This window comes from Benincasa hispida, chromosome 11 (assembly GCF_009727055.1).
Source record: "Benincasa hispida cultivar B227 chromosome 11, ASM972705v1, whole genome shotgun sequence".
NCBI classification, from domain to species: domain Eukaryota; kingdom Viridiplantae; phylum Streptophyta; class Magnoliopsida; order Cucurbitales; family Cucurbitaceae; genus Benincasa; species Benincasa hispida.
Window position 1 is genome coordinate 21,243,701 of NC_052359.1, and position 18,557 is coordinate 21,262,257.

The window sequence follows — 18,557 nt, forward strand, 5'->3', positions numbered from 1 at the left end:
ATAGAAGAGATACATTATATGTACGATATACCTATTATTCCTCCATCAGCTCCTAGACGTAGAGGACCTGTACGGGAAGAGGATGAGTTTGATTAGGTTGCCCATAATGTGGAAGAGTTTCCCCTGCGATGCAGACGCAGAGTCAAACTGATTATATTAGTCCGATGATGATGATGCCAGCATTTGGTTCAGGACATTATGACTTAGAGGTTGTTCCTTTGTCTTCATACGTGCATGGACATGGTCGGGGTCGTGGAGAGTATAATAAATATTTATATCATGAAGCGTTTGTAGAGGTACTAGAGCAACATCAAGAAGAAGCAGAGCAACATCAAGAAGAACCAGAGTAACCTCAAATTCGAAGTCGACGACAACAACCAGCTCGAAATCGACGACAACTGCCTCGTGGAACACATTGATTTTTGTAATTATTTTTATATAAATGAGATATTTTAATTTACACTTTTTTATTTTTATGAGATATTATTTTTTTAATTTATTCTTTTTAGAGTTTAAATAAAATAATAAAATAATAAAATATTTTAAGAAATTGTTTTTATAAAATAGAAAATTTAAAAAAAAAAAAAGAAACACAAAGGTCGAATGTTGAAAAAGGTAAAAAAGAAAAAAAAAGAAAAAAAAGAAACACAGGTCGAATGTCTAAATTATTAAAAAGAAAAAAAAAAGGTAAAGGTCGAGGGTTCAAAATTCGAATTTTGAAAAAAAAAAAAAGAAACACTAAATCGAATTTTGAACCCTCGACCTATTAAAAAAAATATTTTTCTAAATAGTTTGAAAAATACAATATTTTTATAAATAGTTTTTAAAACTACCATATTATTTTAATTTTTCCAATTCTAATGGGCCATTTTGCCCAATTTTCCATTATAATAATTGAAAACACGACTATTATAATTAGATCCAATATAGTGTGAACTATAATAGCCCACTACACCAACTTGAAGTTGGAGACTTAAACATTCCAAAAGAATCATTTAGATCTCCAACTTGAAGTTGGTGAGGTGGACTATTATAGTCAATCCCATATTTGAGAATCTGAATATAATAGTGATATTTATAACTATTTTCATCTATTAAGTGAGAGGAGTCACGAGACCCTCTCAAATAACACGGAGAACACCACTTAAATTATTAAATATTAAGATTGACTTGGTAAGTCAGATGAGTGAGAAAGAAAAATGAAAAGTTTTCTTCATTTTTTTTTCATTAGTAAGTGCCAGTTCAATACTAATATGCCACTACTTCCTCTTATTTGCTAACACGCATTCAATTTAAAAATAATAATAATAATAAAAAAAAAGACCTCTCTCTTGCTTCCTAATAATTTCCCAAACGCAATCTCGTCGTTACACAGAATACATTATGCAAGCCATGTTCGTTAGCATTTAGCAGTAGCACCACAGAAAACCACTGATTCAAGCACTTATTCCACCCAATTTCTATCGTCTCCTTCAAATTCCTACTGTTTTCTTCACAAATCGGAGCCGCAGAATTCTGTACAATGGCTCCGATTTCTCTGCAACTCACCCCCTTCATTTCCCCACTACTCCACCGCCGCCGCAATCTCAGCCTCCGCAGACCCCCAATTCCCAGTCTCTCGCCGCCCAAGCTCCCCAGATCACTTCCCGTCCGATCGGTTCATCGAAATAACGAACACCCATCTCCGTCGCATCCGCGAAAATCCACTGGTTTGGACGATTTTCTTTCCACGGCCGCGAGTCTCTACCCTCTCTATGTGACGGCCGGCGGCATTGTTGCTTGTCTGAAACCGTCGACCTTCTCGTGGTTTGTGCAGAGAGGGCCCGCTTCGTATAGCTTTTCTCTTGGTTTGATTATGTTGGCCATGGGACTTACTCTAGAGCTTAAGGATTTGTTTAATTTGTTCATGCAAAGACCTCTTTCTGTGAGTTTTTGGAATCTTATTTTTTGTAGATTGTGTTGATTTTTTGGGGGTTTTGGGATTTTGTTTTTTGATTTGATGGGATGAAATTGGGGATTGCTGATAATTTTTGTAATGCTTGATGGGTTTGACTCTGTTGTTTTCTTTTAGATATTGTTTGGATGTGTAGCTCAGTACACGATTATGCCGGCTTCAGCAGCCCTCATCGGAAAATTTTTCGGGCTGTCGCCATCACTTTTGGTCGGTTTGATCTTGCTTGGATGTTGCCCTGGAGGGACTGCCTCCAATGTGGTAATGCATATGATCTCTGTTTCTTATCTGTTCTGTTTCTCAATGCTGAATTTCAATGTCTGGTTACTTGGCTTAGCTGATTTTGCCAATTCTCTTGGAAGATTCATCGTTATTCTAATATAACTATATAGAATAATCAATAAATAGGATCTAAACATGAATAAAAACCGAAATCTATGAAGTGTGGAATTACTTGGAATCTAAATCTTAATCTGCAATGATATGTGGTTTGTGATCTTCTCAACTATACAACTCAAACCGGAATGGGAAAATCTTTACTGTCGAATGGGAGGCTATAGAGCCATAGTATTTTGGGATCATAACCTTTGATCCTTCGGTTCCCATAATTCTCTAGAACCAATGGGTTTGTTTCTACTCACTAGACCACATTTCTATATAGAAAGTTACGGGTTCATAATTAAGATCACACAATATGCCCATTAAATAACTCAAATGTAATTGTTATTTAATTTGTTACTAACATATGAATTAATTATTAAATTAATTCCAACATTCTCTTGTGAAAGTAAATATTGATTGAAAGAAACTAGAAAACCAAAAAAGAATAAAAAGGGAAAGAAACTAATATCAGACATCGTAATGGCAAAGATAGGGTTGTATTAGTCCTACTGAAAATTCTTTTCAGAAGATAATGCTTATAAATGTTAAAGAAGTTTATATGGCGAAAAATGACACACCAAATGTTGGACTAATAATGCATAGTTCACTTTTATTATTGTTATTGTTTTCAATTACAATTGATGATAAATCATCTTGATATTGGACAACTAACTAATCTATTTTTATTGCATCTTTGTACTCAATTTGAGATGATGTTTGTTGAGTTCTCATCTATAAGGCTGAATAATGAATATAACCTTCTGTGTTTAAAGTGCTCATCTTAGTTAAGCATTATGGAAAACTTTATGAATGCTATCATCAACAATTGGACTAGATTTCCTACTTAACAGCCTTAATCTCAATAAATTGATTGATTAAGCTTTCCATTCGAATAGTATTTCAGGTAACCTTAATTGCTCAAGGCGACGTTCCTTTGTCTATTGTAATGACAGTATGCACAACGCTAGGAGCTGTAATTTTCACTCCCTTTCTGACAAAAATACTAGCAGGAGCTTACATTCCAGTTGACGCTGCACAGCTTTCTCTCAGCACCCTTCAGGTGAAATTATGTTCTCATTTTCCATCGTAGTAATTTTCTTAAGTCATCGCCATCATCTTCTTTTTGGTTAGGTGGTGGTAGCTCCTATTCTGTTAGGTTCTTGCTTGCAGAAGGCATTTCCTTCGCTGGTGAAATTGGTGTTACCATTTGCACCACTTGTTGCTGTATTAACTTCCTCACTGCTGGCTTGCAGGTTTCGGTTCTTTATCAATGACTGTTGTTTAGCTTTATTTAGTTGTGTTTACCAATTGAAACTCAGTGAAATGCCCGTTAATGTTTTTCACTCTCTCGCACACAATTACTGATTATTTTTGTTGATAGTGTCTTTTCGGAGAACGTCGCTCGTTTCAAATCGTCAATGGTTATTGCCACATTAGCCTCTGATGCTTCTCTATGGACGGTCCTCCAAAGTATATTATCAGGAGAGTTGGGAGTAGTTATACTTTCGGTGTTTTGTTTACACTTTGCTGGTTTCTTCGTTGGGTAAGTTGCATCTCTTTCTTCCCCTCAATAAATTTAGTTGCTTAAATGCTGAAACTAAATGAATTCTTTATGGTATAAATCATTGGAGATGTTACTGAAAGTTATGAACCAAAACAATACTTATCTAGGAAAATGAAAGGGAAAATTAGAGTCACTGATGAACTACATAACAAGAATGAGATTTTGCATTTCCTCCCAAAACAGAATCTTCTCATGTGTTGTAGATACTGATCATTGTTTTCAAGAAGACTATGAAGTCTACTATTGTTCTAAAAAATGAGATCAGTCAACCGGTTCACTTCACACCTATGCTGTAAGCAATTTAATGCCAATTGACACGGACTTCCTTTAATTTGCAGCTATATAACAGCTGCTATCGGTGGGTTTCGAGAACGAGAACGAAGAGCTATATCCATTGAGGTATCAAAACGACATTCATTTATTGAGAAGATAAATAACAAACTCAATATATATATATATATATATATGAATGAGAGGGTCTGGATTTTGGTTTCAGGTTGGGATGCAGAATTCATCACTAGGAGTTATTTTGGCAACCTCACATTTCAGTTCAGCAATGGTGGCATTGCCCCCAGCAATGTCAGCTGTTATAATGAACATAATGGGAAGCACTCTTGGATTTTGTTGGAGATATATTGAACCTTCTGATGAAGTGAAAACCAGTGCTAATGCCAAGTGAAATTCTTGTCCTTTTTTTGCATTTAACTTATATCTTGTTTCCAAATGTAAAAAAGTACTAAAAAAAAAATACAGTACATTTGTTCTTTAAATTCATAATAGAATCCCCATACCAATTTAAGGGTCATTTATTTTTTCTTACTTTTACCATTAGGTTCATTAAATGTGTTAATCTAAGTATAGCTCAAACGATATGTTCAAGGCTTCAGAATGTTAGAATCCTCCACCTTCAAAATTTTTCCCCAATACTGTTCCTTAAAAATGTTGGATACCTTACTTTAAAAGTAGAATATGTTTGTTAAAAAAAGTATATAATTTTTTTTAAAAAAAAATTAAAAATTAAAAGGTTATTATATTCGAAATTTAAGTTTCCATTTCTTCCATAAAGAACTCTGTATTATTTGACCTGAACTAGTGGTTAGACAGGTAAATGAAAAGGTCTATAAAAATAAAAAAAACAATAAAAAAAATATTGACCTTTTGTTTGATAAACGGATAAATTACTTTTTGTTCAAACAATATAATCAAATCATAACCAACTTAAATCTAAAATCTAACTTCAAGTGATGATCAAGGCTTTAAATATCAAAGGCCCAGTTTTATGCAAATATTGATTAGAATTTGGAAAAACTTTATGAAAATGGATAGGAATGGTAATAGTTAGTTAATGAAATTTTAATTATGGTTTAATTAGATTATAATTGAATATTTTTAATCATGATTTCTATAAAAAAAAAAAAAAAAAAAAAAGAAAAATGATAACATTTACATTATATTGTAAATAAATGTGAGTGCAAGAGCAGAACATTAAAAAGGAAATAGAAAAATAGTTACCAAATCATATCAAATTTTTGTAATTAATTATAAAATTAATGGGCATGAAAAAATTGCATATAAAGAGGGATACAAACAACATTCCATTAAACATAAGTGGCATAAAAAAAGCATACCATAAAACATAATGCAAATATTTGAATGAAGTTAAAAATAAATATGTGATTTTTTTAAAATAAAAATTTTGGAGTAAATTAAATAAAACTCACGTCAATTCAATTTTGAGTGAAATTATACACTGACATGTGAAACTATACAATTCATATAATCATGTCCAAACCCTAATACTGAAAAATTTTCTATCGAGCTAGCATAAATAATTACTAAAAAAAAGTAACTATTGAATGAGAAACTTTGGACCAATCACAAATTGCCACGTCATTTACTAAACTAATGACGAAATTTTAAATCATTAAATTTGGGTCCAATTAAAAATTGACATATGTCCCAAATTGAAGTTGAAGACAAATTTCAGTGACGTCACGTGGTTTTATCGTGACCGTTGAATCAGATAAGATTAATTTGACCCAATTTGATATTATTATTTGGGTCAAAGTCCAACTAAGCCCAAAAATAGGTTGAATTTGACCCAACTGTCAAATCAGGCCTAAATCCAATTAATTGGACCCAAAGGCCATGCCCATGGACCAACCAAGCCCAAACCCATGGGCTAACCAGGCCCAAGCCCATGAAGCCCATCAGAAAGCCCTATAAATAGAGGCACTCTTCTCATTTCAGAGGAGGATTTTTCTACATTCAGAGAGCACAGAGAATTCATCAACAAGTAGAAGACTCCCAAAACTCCTGAAGCTGCACTCTTATAAGACAGAAAACCCTTGAAGACACAAAGACTCTTCCAAGACTTCTACTTCAAGAACATTCGGTGTTTTTCTTCTTCAAGTCAAGCACATTCACCCAACTAAGAGAGAATCAAAGGATCAAGTATTAGAGATCGAACCACGTCTCATCAAATCAATATCAACATCAACATTAACTCAAGTTCAACTCTACGAAACAAGTTTCTCAGGAAACCTCGTGTGAATAAATTGGCACGCCCAGTGGGACCTCTCTACCTCTCATCTCTTTCTCAACATCCAAACAAGGCAAATGGCACCTAAAAAGATGACATCCAAAGTTCCTCCACAAACGGCTCATACATGGGACCTATCACTCGCAGCCACTCAAGAGAAGTCATGCAGGAGCAAGAGCAGAGCTCCTTCATCGCCTATAACATCTTGAGGCAAATGATGGAATCCCCACAAGGCGGGATTGTCATTAAGGAAACCCCCCTGTTTGACAACTCTATTTCTGCCTCCAGCAAGCTGAAAAGAGATTCACTGTCAAATGTGATCTCTGTCATGATGCAGATGTGATGGAAAAAGCGGCCATTGCAGAAATGGAAAGGAAGATTAACTTTCTGATGAAAGCCGTCGAGGAGCAAGACCATGAGATCGCTACGCGACTCCATCCAGCAATGATCTAGATGAATCAAAACCTCTCTAGAAGTATCTCTTAATACATTAGGTACAAGCCAAATGGGTGAAGAGGGTAGAGAATGGCTTACTACTGTTACTATGGTGATAATGTCAAGTTGGCTGACAAAATCCAACGTTAGAAAACTAGATATGTTGGAAATGTTAATCAAACTTATTGTAACAGCCATGTATAGTCAGATTTTACTATATACACAATGCTAAACAGTTAAGAGCAATAATTTGTGCATGGCAGTAGATGGTTATCTTGCATAATGAAAGGAGACAATGTGAAAGTAACTGAGTTACTGACCTCTTCAATCCTTGGCCAATCTTGCCGCCCGCTATTCATAGAAGGTATTCTGATATGAACAGATTTCAGCAGCATCACATTAATCCTTCTTGCAGGCAGGGTCTCACACAACACTTCAGTTCCCTTTTACATATAAGATGTACTATGTTGTCGCTTAAATATGATCTTTGGGCCAATCGGTTCTCGAAGTTGACCATGGCACAGAATATTGTTTCCCGGTCTCTTGAAAAAGCAGAAAAAACCATTATTGCATAGAATTCCACGTAAATCGCAATGCTTTGCCATTCCAATTGCAGTTGAAGTGATAAGAATAAACTGGCAAATCAAGAGATGCAGGAATTTTCCCTTTCACATGAACTTGCACAACTATCATCGATCCTAGATGCTGCGATTCTTTAATTGGGTTCTTTCACTATCAGCAACTTCAGCCCATTGTATTCCAGTGTTTTACCTCCTATAAAGTCTGTTGAAGGCAGGGTCACCAACTCTTTGATTTGAACAGGGTTAGGCCATGAGGCTGAAGATATAATCATTATCTTTTGCATATAACGAGGTTCTTTACTTTTCTCTCTAACTATTATGTTACAGTTGCAGAGTATGTTTATAAAGATCAATGTTATTCGCCCCCAGATTGAGCTCCTTGCAAGAACAGGTGGTTGCCGTGATTACAAAAATCATATAATAACAAAAAGGTTGGTCATATTGGCACTCGGGGGTATAAAACTTTGCCTTTAATGTTACAAAACCTGCTAAGCTGAATCGATTTGAAAAACAAACTCCAGCAAAGGCCAAAGCTGCCACTTGTTGAGAAGCCAAAGACTTTAATGCCGCCATTGGTGGGTTTAGCTATTAGTGACTATATTTGCATTACACCCTGCTGGTCGAGCGCCTGGAATAATCAGCGACTGTTGAAAATGGCTAATGCATCAGCTCAGCAATAAGATTTCAAAAAATTTTACGTCACAAGTTAAAAAGAATCTACAACCTGAATAATAATCACATAGCAGGTTCCATGACAGAAACATAATCAAAATGAAGATCGATAATTGACGTATTAATTCACTAGTTTGCTTCATTTGTTCAGAAGATATTTCTCCTTTCTGAATAAGATTCCACTTAGCCAGTCCAATTGATCTGATATGTATCTAAATAGTAAGAACACAGCCCAAATAAACTCTTATGGATTTGTGTAATCTCAATGCAAGTCTTGGCTCACAGAGTCGAGAGTACTATCAACCTATTCAATGGGCGCTACGCTTCTCCCCTAAAAAGCAACTTCAAAAAAACTGCTAACCACACCACACTTCTCATGTCCGCACATTTTTCTCAACTATGACTAATTAAAACTTTCCTTTCTAGTCCTCCCTCGTTAAACAATGGTGAAAGGGGTAACTTTGGGTGCATAATCCTATACTTATAAGAAGTTTAAAATGGCCCTAGTTAACCGGAAAAAAAAAGGCATAGAAGTTTACTTTAAGAAATAACTTATATAAAAATCACTAGACGACCATGGCCAATATGAGATGAATAGAGAATTATGATAATTTTAACAAAACCTCTTGCATGATGGCAATTCCAGCAGGGTTTCAGCTCATGAAATGCGCTGAAATAATAGAAATAGCAACCACAAAAATTTTAAGTAAGGTATTGGATGTCCATCACCATAAGCTAAAAGTCAAGTTTTCAGAAGCCTCTTCACTTCCGCTAACATGACTCAGTTATCCCTAAGGCAAGCAATCCTGGCGAAGTTTAGTAAATGCCTCCGAATCATCAAAATGGGAAGAATAACGCTTCTACTGGGCACAGAAAGGTAAATAACAAAAAAGAGGAAAAAAATAACAAATATAGGAATGCATCATAGAAATTTCAACCCACATCTCCAATCAGTGCCCCCAAGATTAATCCAGACAAATACCAAGGAATTAACTTAAGCTGGGGAGAAGGCCTTCCATCAACATGCCTTCTCAACCTTCAAAGCCGCTTAGACTAAGACTTGTAAACCTACAAAAAATTTCGAATCGGGCATTTAAATTTATTCCCAGGAGTTTTGAACTTTAAGAACTCTGCAAAGAAAAATCAGAACATTATTCTGTTCATTTCAACCTATTGCAGTACTTGTGAGCTTAAACCAAATAAAACTACTTAGGGCATTTCCAGAGATTGAGTTATTGTAATCGCTGTAAAGAATGATTGAAAAAACTTTAGTCAAAAACACAGAGGAAGACATCAGAATTGCCAATTAGTTTTCTTAAATCAATCAACAGAAAAAGTAACCTATATAGACGCTTTTCCAAGGATGCTCCCAACTTCCAATGCAATCAGCAACCTTCTGAATAGTTCTAGATTGATGGAACATCGTTCAATGTTCAAGCTCCAAAGACCTGGGGAAAAAGATAATCATGCTATATCTGATATAAATCAAAGTGAAAGGACAAAATGGCAATTCAACTAGAACCTCGAATGCCTATTCATTAGAAACCTCAGTTCAAATCAGCTGCATCAACGAATCTTTAAAATACTTAGAATAGAAACATAAAGAAATTTTGTAAGAGACACACCACCCAAATTTTTCATATAAAGAACTCAAATGACATGAACTAATAATAAAATTACTTCTAAAATCTGCAATGCATTTACCTTTGTCAGGTTTTGTAGGAGCGATATGGTTGAGCTATTGGTGGAATGTGGATTCCGACAGCACGTAGTAAGTGGCGGATAGTTCCGAGATATGGATTAGAGCATCTTTTGCCAGTATCGAGACACTAAGCGTTTAGAGAATAACGGTGGCAGGTATCACATAGGTCTGGGAACTAGTTATTAGTGGGTAATGATCAGCTAATAGAACGAGATACGGTCGATATTTAGAATAGTTGTAGATTACAATATATTTAATAGTTCCATGTTCAAGGTTATAAGGAGATTTGAAATGAAGAATCACATAAGGTTGAACCAGGTCCAATGGAGAGGAGAACGGAGCGAACGATTGGCTATTAGAGAGTCTGAGGAGTTCTAATCACAGTGAAGAGACGCCCAAGTCAGTAAGGTAGGTAATGAAACAGCTTGTGTCAAAAGCCAAAAGGTATGGTATGGAGGTCTTTGGAGATGGAGAGAGGAGCTTGAGCGCTTTCTTAGATCTGCTCTTCTTTGTCCAAGGCCCTAGTACAAAACCAGCCAGGCTATTTGGAGATGACCTTTTTTGTTGTGGTGCGGTTCGTGTTCTAATTAGAAGCAGATGACTATACAATTATATGTTGGATCTGAAAAGTGAATATGCTATGATGCAGGTATTTCTCACCTCTTAAAGTGCTATGACCATCATATAGGACACTCAGAGGGTGAAAGGACTGCCATTTATAGGTCACATCAATCTTCTATAATTTAGCAGTTGGTTATTCAAATCATGTTCCATTCTTTATGTACGAAAAAATGCTGCACCTGCTGAAACGCCTCATATACACCCGTTGAGAGAGCCTAGGCTTTCAGTCGGCTGAGGGCACGACGCGACCTGTTTGGGAGCAGAGAGAGACGAGGTTGAGGCGCAGATTGTGAGGTGCACAGGATATGGTGTTATTAGACTTGAAGTTTCTTGAGGAATCATCAGAGAGATAGAGTACGTGAGGGAGGTCGCCTTACCTTGAGGAGGCACGGAGTATTTCTGTTTCGTTTGACTGCCGTGATATGCTTAGATACTGAGACTTACTTATAGCTAATTGTACGCGGAGGCGGAGTGGATGATCTATACTGCAGTTCACAGGGTCGTTGGACTAGTCTATGTGTTTTATATGAGGATTGATTCATTGGGGTGGAGGTAGGCTGATTAGACGAGTGGTACGAATATTCTGTGTTGCGTGCATCTCTGATCTGGGTGGCAGAGCATTGGTAAAGGTGTATACTTAGTAGGGATTTGGTAGTTTGGGACTTCGATGTGGTAGTTGGCGGTTTAGCAGGAGGTCTACATCTCGCGGAGAGAGGCGCTGACGGACATATGAGGCTGATCTTGTGGTGTGTCGTAGAAGGGACTACCTTCAGAGTACGTTTAGTGTCAGGAGGGAGCAGAAGGAGGTAGAGGTTGGAGGCCCAAGGCTGTTGATAAGAGAGATGAGGATGTTTCTCGTCCCAGACGACAGATGACGTTAGTAGATTTCCTCCCGAAGAACTTCTGCAGTTGGGGTTCAAAAGAGATATCAAAGGCTGCTGCATGTCATGCTGACAGTATCAGGGAGGAAGAAGATACCATTACAGGCCCATTAAAGTCGATAGGAGAACCAAAGTGTTTGTCACCATTCAACATAGACGACCTGCTTTCATTCCCACGAGAAGCTAAGACGACCCTCATTGAGGCACTGTTAGAATCCAACGCCTCTGGTGTATCGACCTCCACAGCACATGTTTATGCCTTGTGTTGCACATCCATAGGCTTCTCAGATGAAGATCTGCTACTAGGATCTAAATTGCATAATAGGCCTTTGTACGTCTCTGGATACATTCGAGAACAGAGAGTGGGTCGAATCCTCATCGACAATGGATCCACCGTCAATATAATGCCTAAGACGACTATGAAACAGTTGGGCATACTCATGGAAGAGCTATCAAACAGCAAATTAGTAATTCAGGGTTTCAATCAAGGTAGCCAAAGGGCGATAAGCATGATATGCTTAGAGCTCCTCATTGACGATCTGAAGGCAGACGCGCTGTTTCATGTGATAGACTCAAAGACCACCTACAAGCTGCGATTGGGACGCCTTGGATTCATGGGAATGGTGTGATTACATCAACACTACCTCAGTGTTTCAAGTTTTACCAAGACGGGATTAAGATGGTTGAAGCAGATTCTAATCCGTTTTTCGAGGCCGAGTCTCACTTCGCAGATGCAAATTTTTACCTAAAGAGTGAGAATTTCGGTGAGACTATGCCGGCAGAGAACTTGCCGACAACACTAAATTTGGGGGTGTACTCTTCCTTATCCTTACTTCAAATTTTGCACTACACATTATATATTACTTTTCAAAGTTTTATCACCGCATCCTCCTTGACTATCGCAAACATATCACAAGTAGATAACTTTAGTAATTTACTGCATGTATTCTTTGCCAAGTATGATTTCAATGATGAAAAATATGCTTCTATCTCTTTCGTATATACTAAATTCAACGTAAATCTTAGGATAGTCATCTCATGAAATATTTCTCGAAGTTAGGGGTTTGCTAGCTTTCTTTCAAATTTTCTTTACAATGCATTCTATGACCATCGCATGACTTATTTTAATCTTTTGGCAATGAGGACATTGCCATATTTTAAATTTGAGGGTGGGGTATTTGTTTTCGATCTTGCTACAAAAAAAAAAAATGAATAACAACTCCACTGTAAACACAATGGGAAACCCATGTTGATAAGAGTAAGTTGTGAAAGGCACTTACCCGTAGTTGGATGTCCGCATGACACACGTGGAGGCAAGCCAAAACGAAAGTAAGTCATTAGGTGACCGCAACTCCATTGCCAAGTTGGTATGAGTTTAGTTTGAGAAAGAGTGCATTGCTCGTAGTTGGATATCCGCATGACACTCGTGGGGGCAAGCCAAAACAAAGGCAAGGCACTCGGCATGGCGCAAGGGTCAGCAAAAAAATAGCAATGAAGGAAATTTTTATGCAGGATAAAATCATTTGACACCCCGTGGAAATTTTCTTTTTGAAATAAATCATGCGATGTCCAGAATTCAGTAAAGTCCTTTTGAATTAAGCTTACAATCCCTAAGTCCTTAGAAGTATTCTGGCATATAGGATTTGAACGAAGTATCTTTGAGAAATCTAGGGAAAGAACTTTGCAAGCTAACTTGCTAAAGGAATCTTTTAGCTATGCTTGAGGGCAAGCATTTGTTTAAATTTGGGGTGTGGATAACGGGCAGAAATGCACATTAGCATAGTGCTAAATCCTTAAACAATGTTGGAGTGCACTGATGAAATATGTTAAATTTTGTCCATTAAGCATAAATTCTATAATATGTGTGGTCGCATGCGATCTCCAATGCATTAGAAAGCAGTTGATCTTTATATTTTTGTGCAGAATAATGCGTTAACGCAATGGAAGACATTGGTCGAGCGCAACTTCACCATAAAACCTTGCGTTGATCATGCTCGCAAACATTCACCCAAGAAGAATCACCGCAACATGGTGGACGCATTCGAACGAAAGGACAATTAAGGTCGATGGGACAGAAAGCTGACAGCAGTCAGATCCAAATTAAGTTGACAGCCAATAACAGTCACAAAGTACATCCAACTTTATCGATGACAATTATCCGGCGCACCAGTCAGGAATTAAAGTTGTCCCATCTGTACAACCAGGAGAGAGAAGCCACCTTTCACCTTTGATGCCCTATAAATACCAAGTGCATTCTTCAGATAAAGGGTTAACCAGTCAATTACCTCATCACCATTACAAGTTCATACCTTTGTTCATAGTTTTCTTTTTCATTTTACAGTGGAGTAAGAGAAGAGTGGTGATGCCGGAGATTGTCCAAGGTAGCTCGAGAGAGAACCTTGGGGTGTAAGGCGTAAGAGCAGAGAACGGGCAGACTCTTGCGAAAGCGAGAATATCTTTAGAGCACAAGTAGAAACAGTGTAACGCTTGGTAGCAAGAAATTGCTCCAGGCTCTTTACTATACTTGCATTGTTATTCTATACATCATCTTATATCTATTCAATGAAAGTTCTATTTCTACATTTGCTCACTTTCTTAATACGCATGAGTAGCTAAACTAGTTGAATGGGTTGAGAAGAACTAATTTAACATGATCTAGGAAGTTCATTACTTGTGATTATCTTATTTTATGTTGTGCAAAATACCCCTTTAGAGTTACTCAAGAGAGAATCTAAAGAAAGAACCTAATGTCTCGAGAGAGCTAAGTTAGAATCTGGACTCGAAAGAGCAAGATTAGGCTTGCATAAACAAGAGATAGGGACTTAGAGATAAGCTCTGTTTATCAACTCCATCGCATGCATCCTAGGAATTGGAATGATATTATGTGGTCGCATATTTGTATGAATGTCATGTTGTCATCGCATAAATAGAGATTGAGGTTTATGTGTAAACCCTGTAGACTTATCGCATATTTATCGCATGCATTCTACCCTTAGAAGCCGTGGCATTCACACTGAGAGGTGGTTTACTATTGTATGCATGTTGCATGATCGCAAGGCATGAACGCATCCTAGGGAGTGTTAGCCGAAACCCTTCTCAACCTGTTTCATCATATTTTTCATTTACCAACTCTTTTCAAACTCTACCGCATTCGTTATTATTTTCATTAACGCAACAACAACCCAACACTTATTTATTCAACTGGTTACCGCAAGTTTTCATAAAAATCTCCAATGCAACTATTTCCATAAGTCCCTGTGTTCGATCCTAGACTTACCAGAAAACTCAGAGGAATTTACACTTGGATTCCTTTGGGGAAACTTGAGTGCACAATGCAATCCACCAATACATATCATCCATAATTTCCACTTCATAAAATTCAAGCATCAAGTTTTTCGCACCGTTGCTGGGGACTTCGGCAAAATAGATAACGGTAATTTTTGTGATTTCTTTGCAAAATTCTCGATCTCTGGCGAGCTACGACCCAGAGATTGAGAAAACATTTCGAAGGAGATTAAGAGACCACCAACAGCAACCACAATCCGATAAAGAAGAGATGGTGGAGCAGCCTAGGAATGAAGCACCAAATAACAACAATGTCATGACAAATCCGATTTTGTTGGCAAACGATCGCAATAGGCCCATTAGGGACTATGCATCGCCAAACCTCTATGATTTCTCTCCGGGAATCATGAGGCCTGCCTTAGACAGAAGTAGATTTGAAATGAAACTAGTGATGCTGTAGATGATCCAGGCTGCAGGTTAATTCGGAGGAAGGCGTGGCGAGGATCCGCACGCCCATCTCCGAAGTTTTATTGAAATCTTCAATACTTTTGTGTTCCGAACATCTCTGCTGAAGAAGTTCGACTAACGTAGTTCCCATTTTCTCTCTGTGATCAGGCTAGAAAATTGACTTATTTGCTCGAACCAGGAGAGATCACTTCTTAGGAGCAGGTGGTGGAGAAGTTTATGAAGAAGTATTTCCCACCTACTGAGAATGCGAGACGAAGAAAGCTTATTACTAATTTTGAACAAGATATGGACGAATCGCTCAACGATGCTTGGGCGAGATTTAAAAGGTTGGTCTGAGATTGTCCACATAATAGGCTACCAGATTGCCTGCAAATGGAAATTTTCTACCATGGTTTGAACCTTGCTTCGCAGACTGCTGCCAATGTGGCAGCAGTTGATGGTCTGCTTGACAAGACTTATGATGAGGCGAAGAATATCCTAGACCGCATCTCCAAGAATCATGAAGACTGGAGGGAGATTGACCAGAGATTAAGACTCAAGGATTCTGACGCAAATAACAGTGCTATTGTCTCATTGTAAAACCAAATGACCGCAATGATGAATTTGATTCAAGGAATGACGATCAGCAGCCCAACACCGCAAGGTGGGCAGATTGACGCAATAAGTCAAAACAATGCAAGGTGTGTGACTTGCAGTGATGGGCATGCAATGGAAGATTGCCCGCAAAATCCACAGTCTGTATATTTTGTAAAGAACAACCCCTTTTCAAACACCTACAACCCTGGGTAGAAAAACCACCCCAATTTTGCTTGGAAGAATCAACGAAAAAATTTTCAATCTGTGGCGCAAAAAGAAGGACCACTAGGATTCTTTCAATGCAGTAACAGTCAACAGAGCAACCAAGCAAGTAGCTCACAATAACCACGATAATCTTCTTCTCTAGAAAGCATATTGAAGCAATACATAGAGAAAAACGAGACAGTACTTCAAAGTCAGGCTATGTCCATCCGCAACCTTGAATTGTAAATGGGCCAGATTGCAAATGAGCTCAAAAGTAGACTGCAAGGGGCGTTGCCAAGTTCAATCAAACTTCCACGCAACCCAGGGGGATCAAATAAGGATCAATGTCAGGTTGTGACATTGCGCAATGGAAAGACCATGGAGGGAGAAAGAAAGGAGCAGAGTAGAGCAACTTTGATCGTAGCTGAGCCTGAGATAGTAGCAATGCAAGAAAAAGAAAAGGAAAATGAAGCAGTAGAACTTGAGGTTGCATCAACCTCAAAGTCAAATGAAACGAGAACTGTGAAAGTTCAGTTACCACCCTTTTCTCAGAGGCTAAGGAAGAAGAAAAACGAAGAGGTACAGTACCAAGCTTCCTGTCTATGCTAAAACAATTACATGTTAATATTCCTTTCAGTGAAGCGATTAAGGAAATGCCTGCCTATCCCAAGTTTCTGAAGGACATGGTAACTAAGAAGAGAGGCGTTGGAAAATTTTCCACGGTTGTACTAACGCAAAGTTCTAAATTTATTATCCCACCGAAGATGAGCGATCCTGGGAGCTTCACTATTCCTTTTTCCATAGGAGGACTCTATATTGGGCAAGCCCTGTGTGACTTGGGGGCCAACATAAATTTGATGTCGCTGTCAATCTTTCGACAATTAAATGTGGGGCAACTTGTGCCCACATCCTTGACTCTTCAATTGGCCGACAGATCTCTGGTTCATTCAGAAGGTAAGGTGAAGAACATGCTAATCACGATTGATAAATTTATTTTGCCAGCTGACTTCATCATCCTGGATTATGAGGCCGATAAAGATATGCCCATCATTTTGGGGAGACCTTTCCTATCAATGGGTCATGCTCAAATTGATGTGCACAAGGGAGAAATCACTTTGAGCATAAATGGACAGAAGCTCAAATTTAACATAATTCGTGCCATGAAATTTCTTGATAAAGAAGACTTGCCAGATTCTGAAGATAACCTAAATTTGATTGAAGAAGAAAAGTCTGATGAAGAGTGTGAAGAAGAGGATGCCAATGCATCCATAGCTGCCTACAATGTGATCGTAGCAAAAACAAACAAAGAAGAAGGATTGATCTCAACACAAGAAGAAGAGCTGAAAGAAGAAAGAAAAATAACGGATCCTTCTCTCGTGGAACCACTAACACTTAAATTGAAAACCCTACCAACACATTTGAAGTACGCATTCCTAGGACAGAATGAAAAGTTGCCAGTGATAATTTCCTCCACACTTAACGCAGATCAAGAGAATTCGTTGATGAGCATTCTCAAAAAGCATGTGCGAGCAATTGGCTGGACGCTCACTGATATTAGAGGAATTAGCCCTGCTACTGCATGCACCACATTCGTCTTGAGGACGACCATAAAAAAACCATTGAAAATCAACGCAAACTTAGCCCTGCGATGAAAGAGGTCGTAAAAAAGGAGATTATCAAGTGGCTGGATGTGGGCATTATCTATCCCATTGCAGATAGCACATGGGTCAGCCTCGTGCATGTGTGGTCTGTCGAGAAGGGAGGAATGACGGTAGTCCCCAAATGAGAACAATGAATTAATACCGAAAAGGACCATCACTGGATGGTGCATCTACATGGACTACCGCAAATTGAATGCGACCATAAAGAAAGATCACTTCAATTTGCCATTCATCCATCAAATGCTGCACAAATTAGCAGGGAACAATTTTTATTGCTTCTTGGATGGATATGCCGGGCATAATCAGATCATGATAGCTCCTGAAGACCAAGACAAGACCACATTCACATACCCATATGGGACATTTGCTTTTCGCTGCTTTTCGCCAAGTATGTTCCAGAGGTGCATGATGTAGAAGTATTTATGAATAACTTCTCTGTTTATGGGAACACTTATAAAGTCTGCCTGGCCAATTTGGAGAAAATTCTGAAAAGATGTGAAGAGACGAACCTGGTGCTCAATTGGGAAAAATGTCATTTCATGGTGAAGGAGGGAATAGTGTTGGGACACAAGGTCTACCGAGAAAGGTTGGAGGTGGACAAAGTAAATATTGACACAATTGAAAAGCTTCCATCTCCAACCAACGTGAAGGTTGTGTGAAGCTTCTTAGGGCATGTCGGATTCTATAGACGATTCATCAAGGACTTTTCTAAAATAGTAAGACCACTGAGTGCGTTGTTAGAGGCAGATAAGAAGTTTGAATTTGACAACAATTGCCTCAACGCATTCAAAATTTTAAAAGATGCGCTGATTACCCCACCTGTCTTGATTACGCCGGATTGGACACTTCCATTCGAACTCATGTGCGATGCTAGCGGGTATGCGATGGGAGCTGCATTAGCGCAAAAGAAGAAAACTATTTTGCACCCCATCGCATATGCGAGTAAAAATCTGAACCCTGCTCAACTTAATTATATCACCATTGAAAAAGAGCTCCTGACTGTGATTTTTGCATTGGAAAAATTCCTGGCATA

General features: G+C 38.0%; 1 protein-coding gene and 1 non-coding gene across 2 annotated transcripts; one reads left to right on the forward strand and one right to left on the reverse strand.

The window, feature by feature from the left end:
• The first annotated feature begins 1,310 nt into the window (after nucleotides 1-1,310).
• Nucleotides 1,311-4,701, forward strand: LOC120089809 (probable sodium/metabolite cotransporter BASS1, chloroplastic). The gene is made up of 7 exons (XM_039047211.1): nucleotides 1,311-1,924; nucleotides 2,072-2,212; nucleotides 3,237-3,392; nucleotides 3,464-3,585; nucleotides 3,714-3,875; nucleotides 4,235-4,295; nucleotides 4,393-4,701. Exons 1-7 carry the CDS (start codon nucleotides 1,523-1,525, stop codon nucleotides 4,573-4,575), a joined length of 1,227 nt encoding a protein of 408 aa, XP_038903139.1. The 5' UTR covers nucleotides 1,311-1,522; the 3' UTR covers nucleotides 4,576-4,701.
• Nucleotides 4,702-15,332: 10,631 nt separating this feature from the next.
• On the reverse strand, nucleotides 15,333-15,439 carry LOC120092261. Its single transcript, XR_005485971.1, has one exon. It is a non-coding gene; the product is annotated as a small nucleolar RNA R71 (small nucleolar RNA).
• Nucleotides 15,440-18,557: the final 3,118 nt, after the last annotated feature.

Excerpts from the sequence above, each read along its gene's own strand:
- LOC120089809 (XM_039047211.1), top strand. The coding sequence starts at position 1,523 with ATGGCTCCGATTTCTCTGCAACTCACCCCCTTCATTTCCCCACTACTC. Across the intron at positions 2,213-3,236 it reads GAGGGACTGCCTCCAATGTG|GTAACCTTAATTGCTCAAGG; the intron begins GTAATGCATATG and ends ATAGTATTTCAG. Across the intron at positions 3,876-4,234 it reads TTTGCTGGTTTCTTCGTTGG|CTATATAACAGCTGCTATCG; the intron begins GTAAGTTGCATC and ends TTTAATTTGCAG.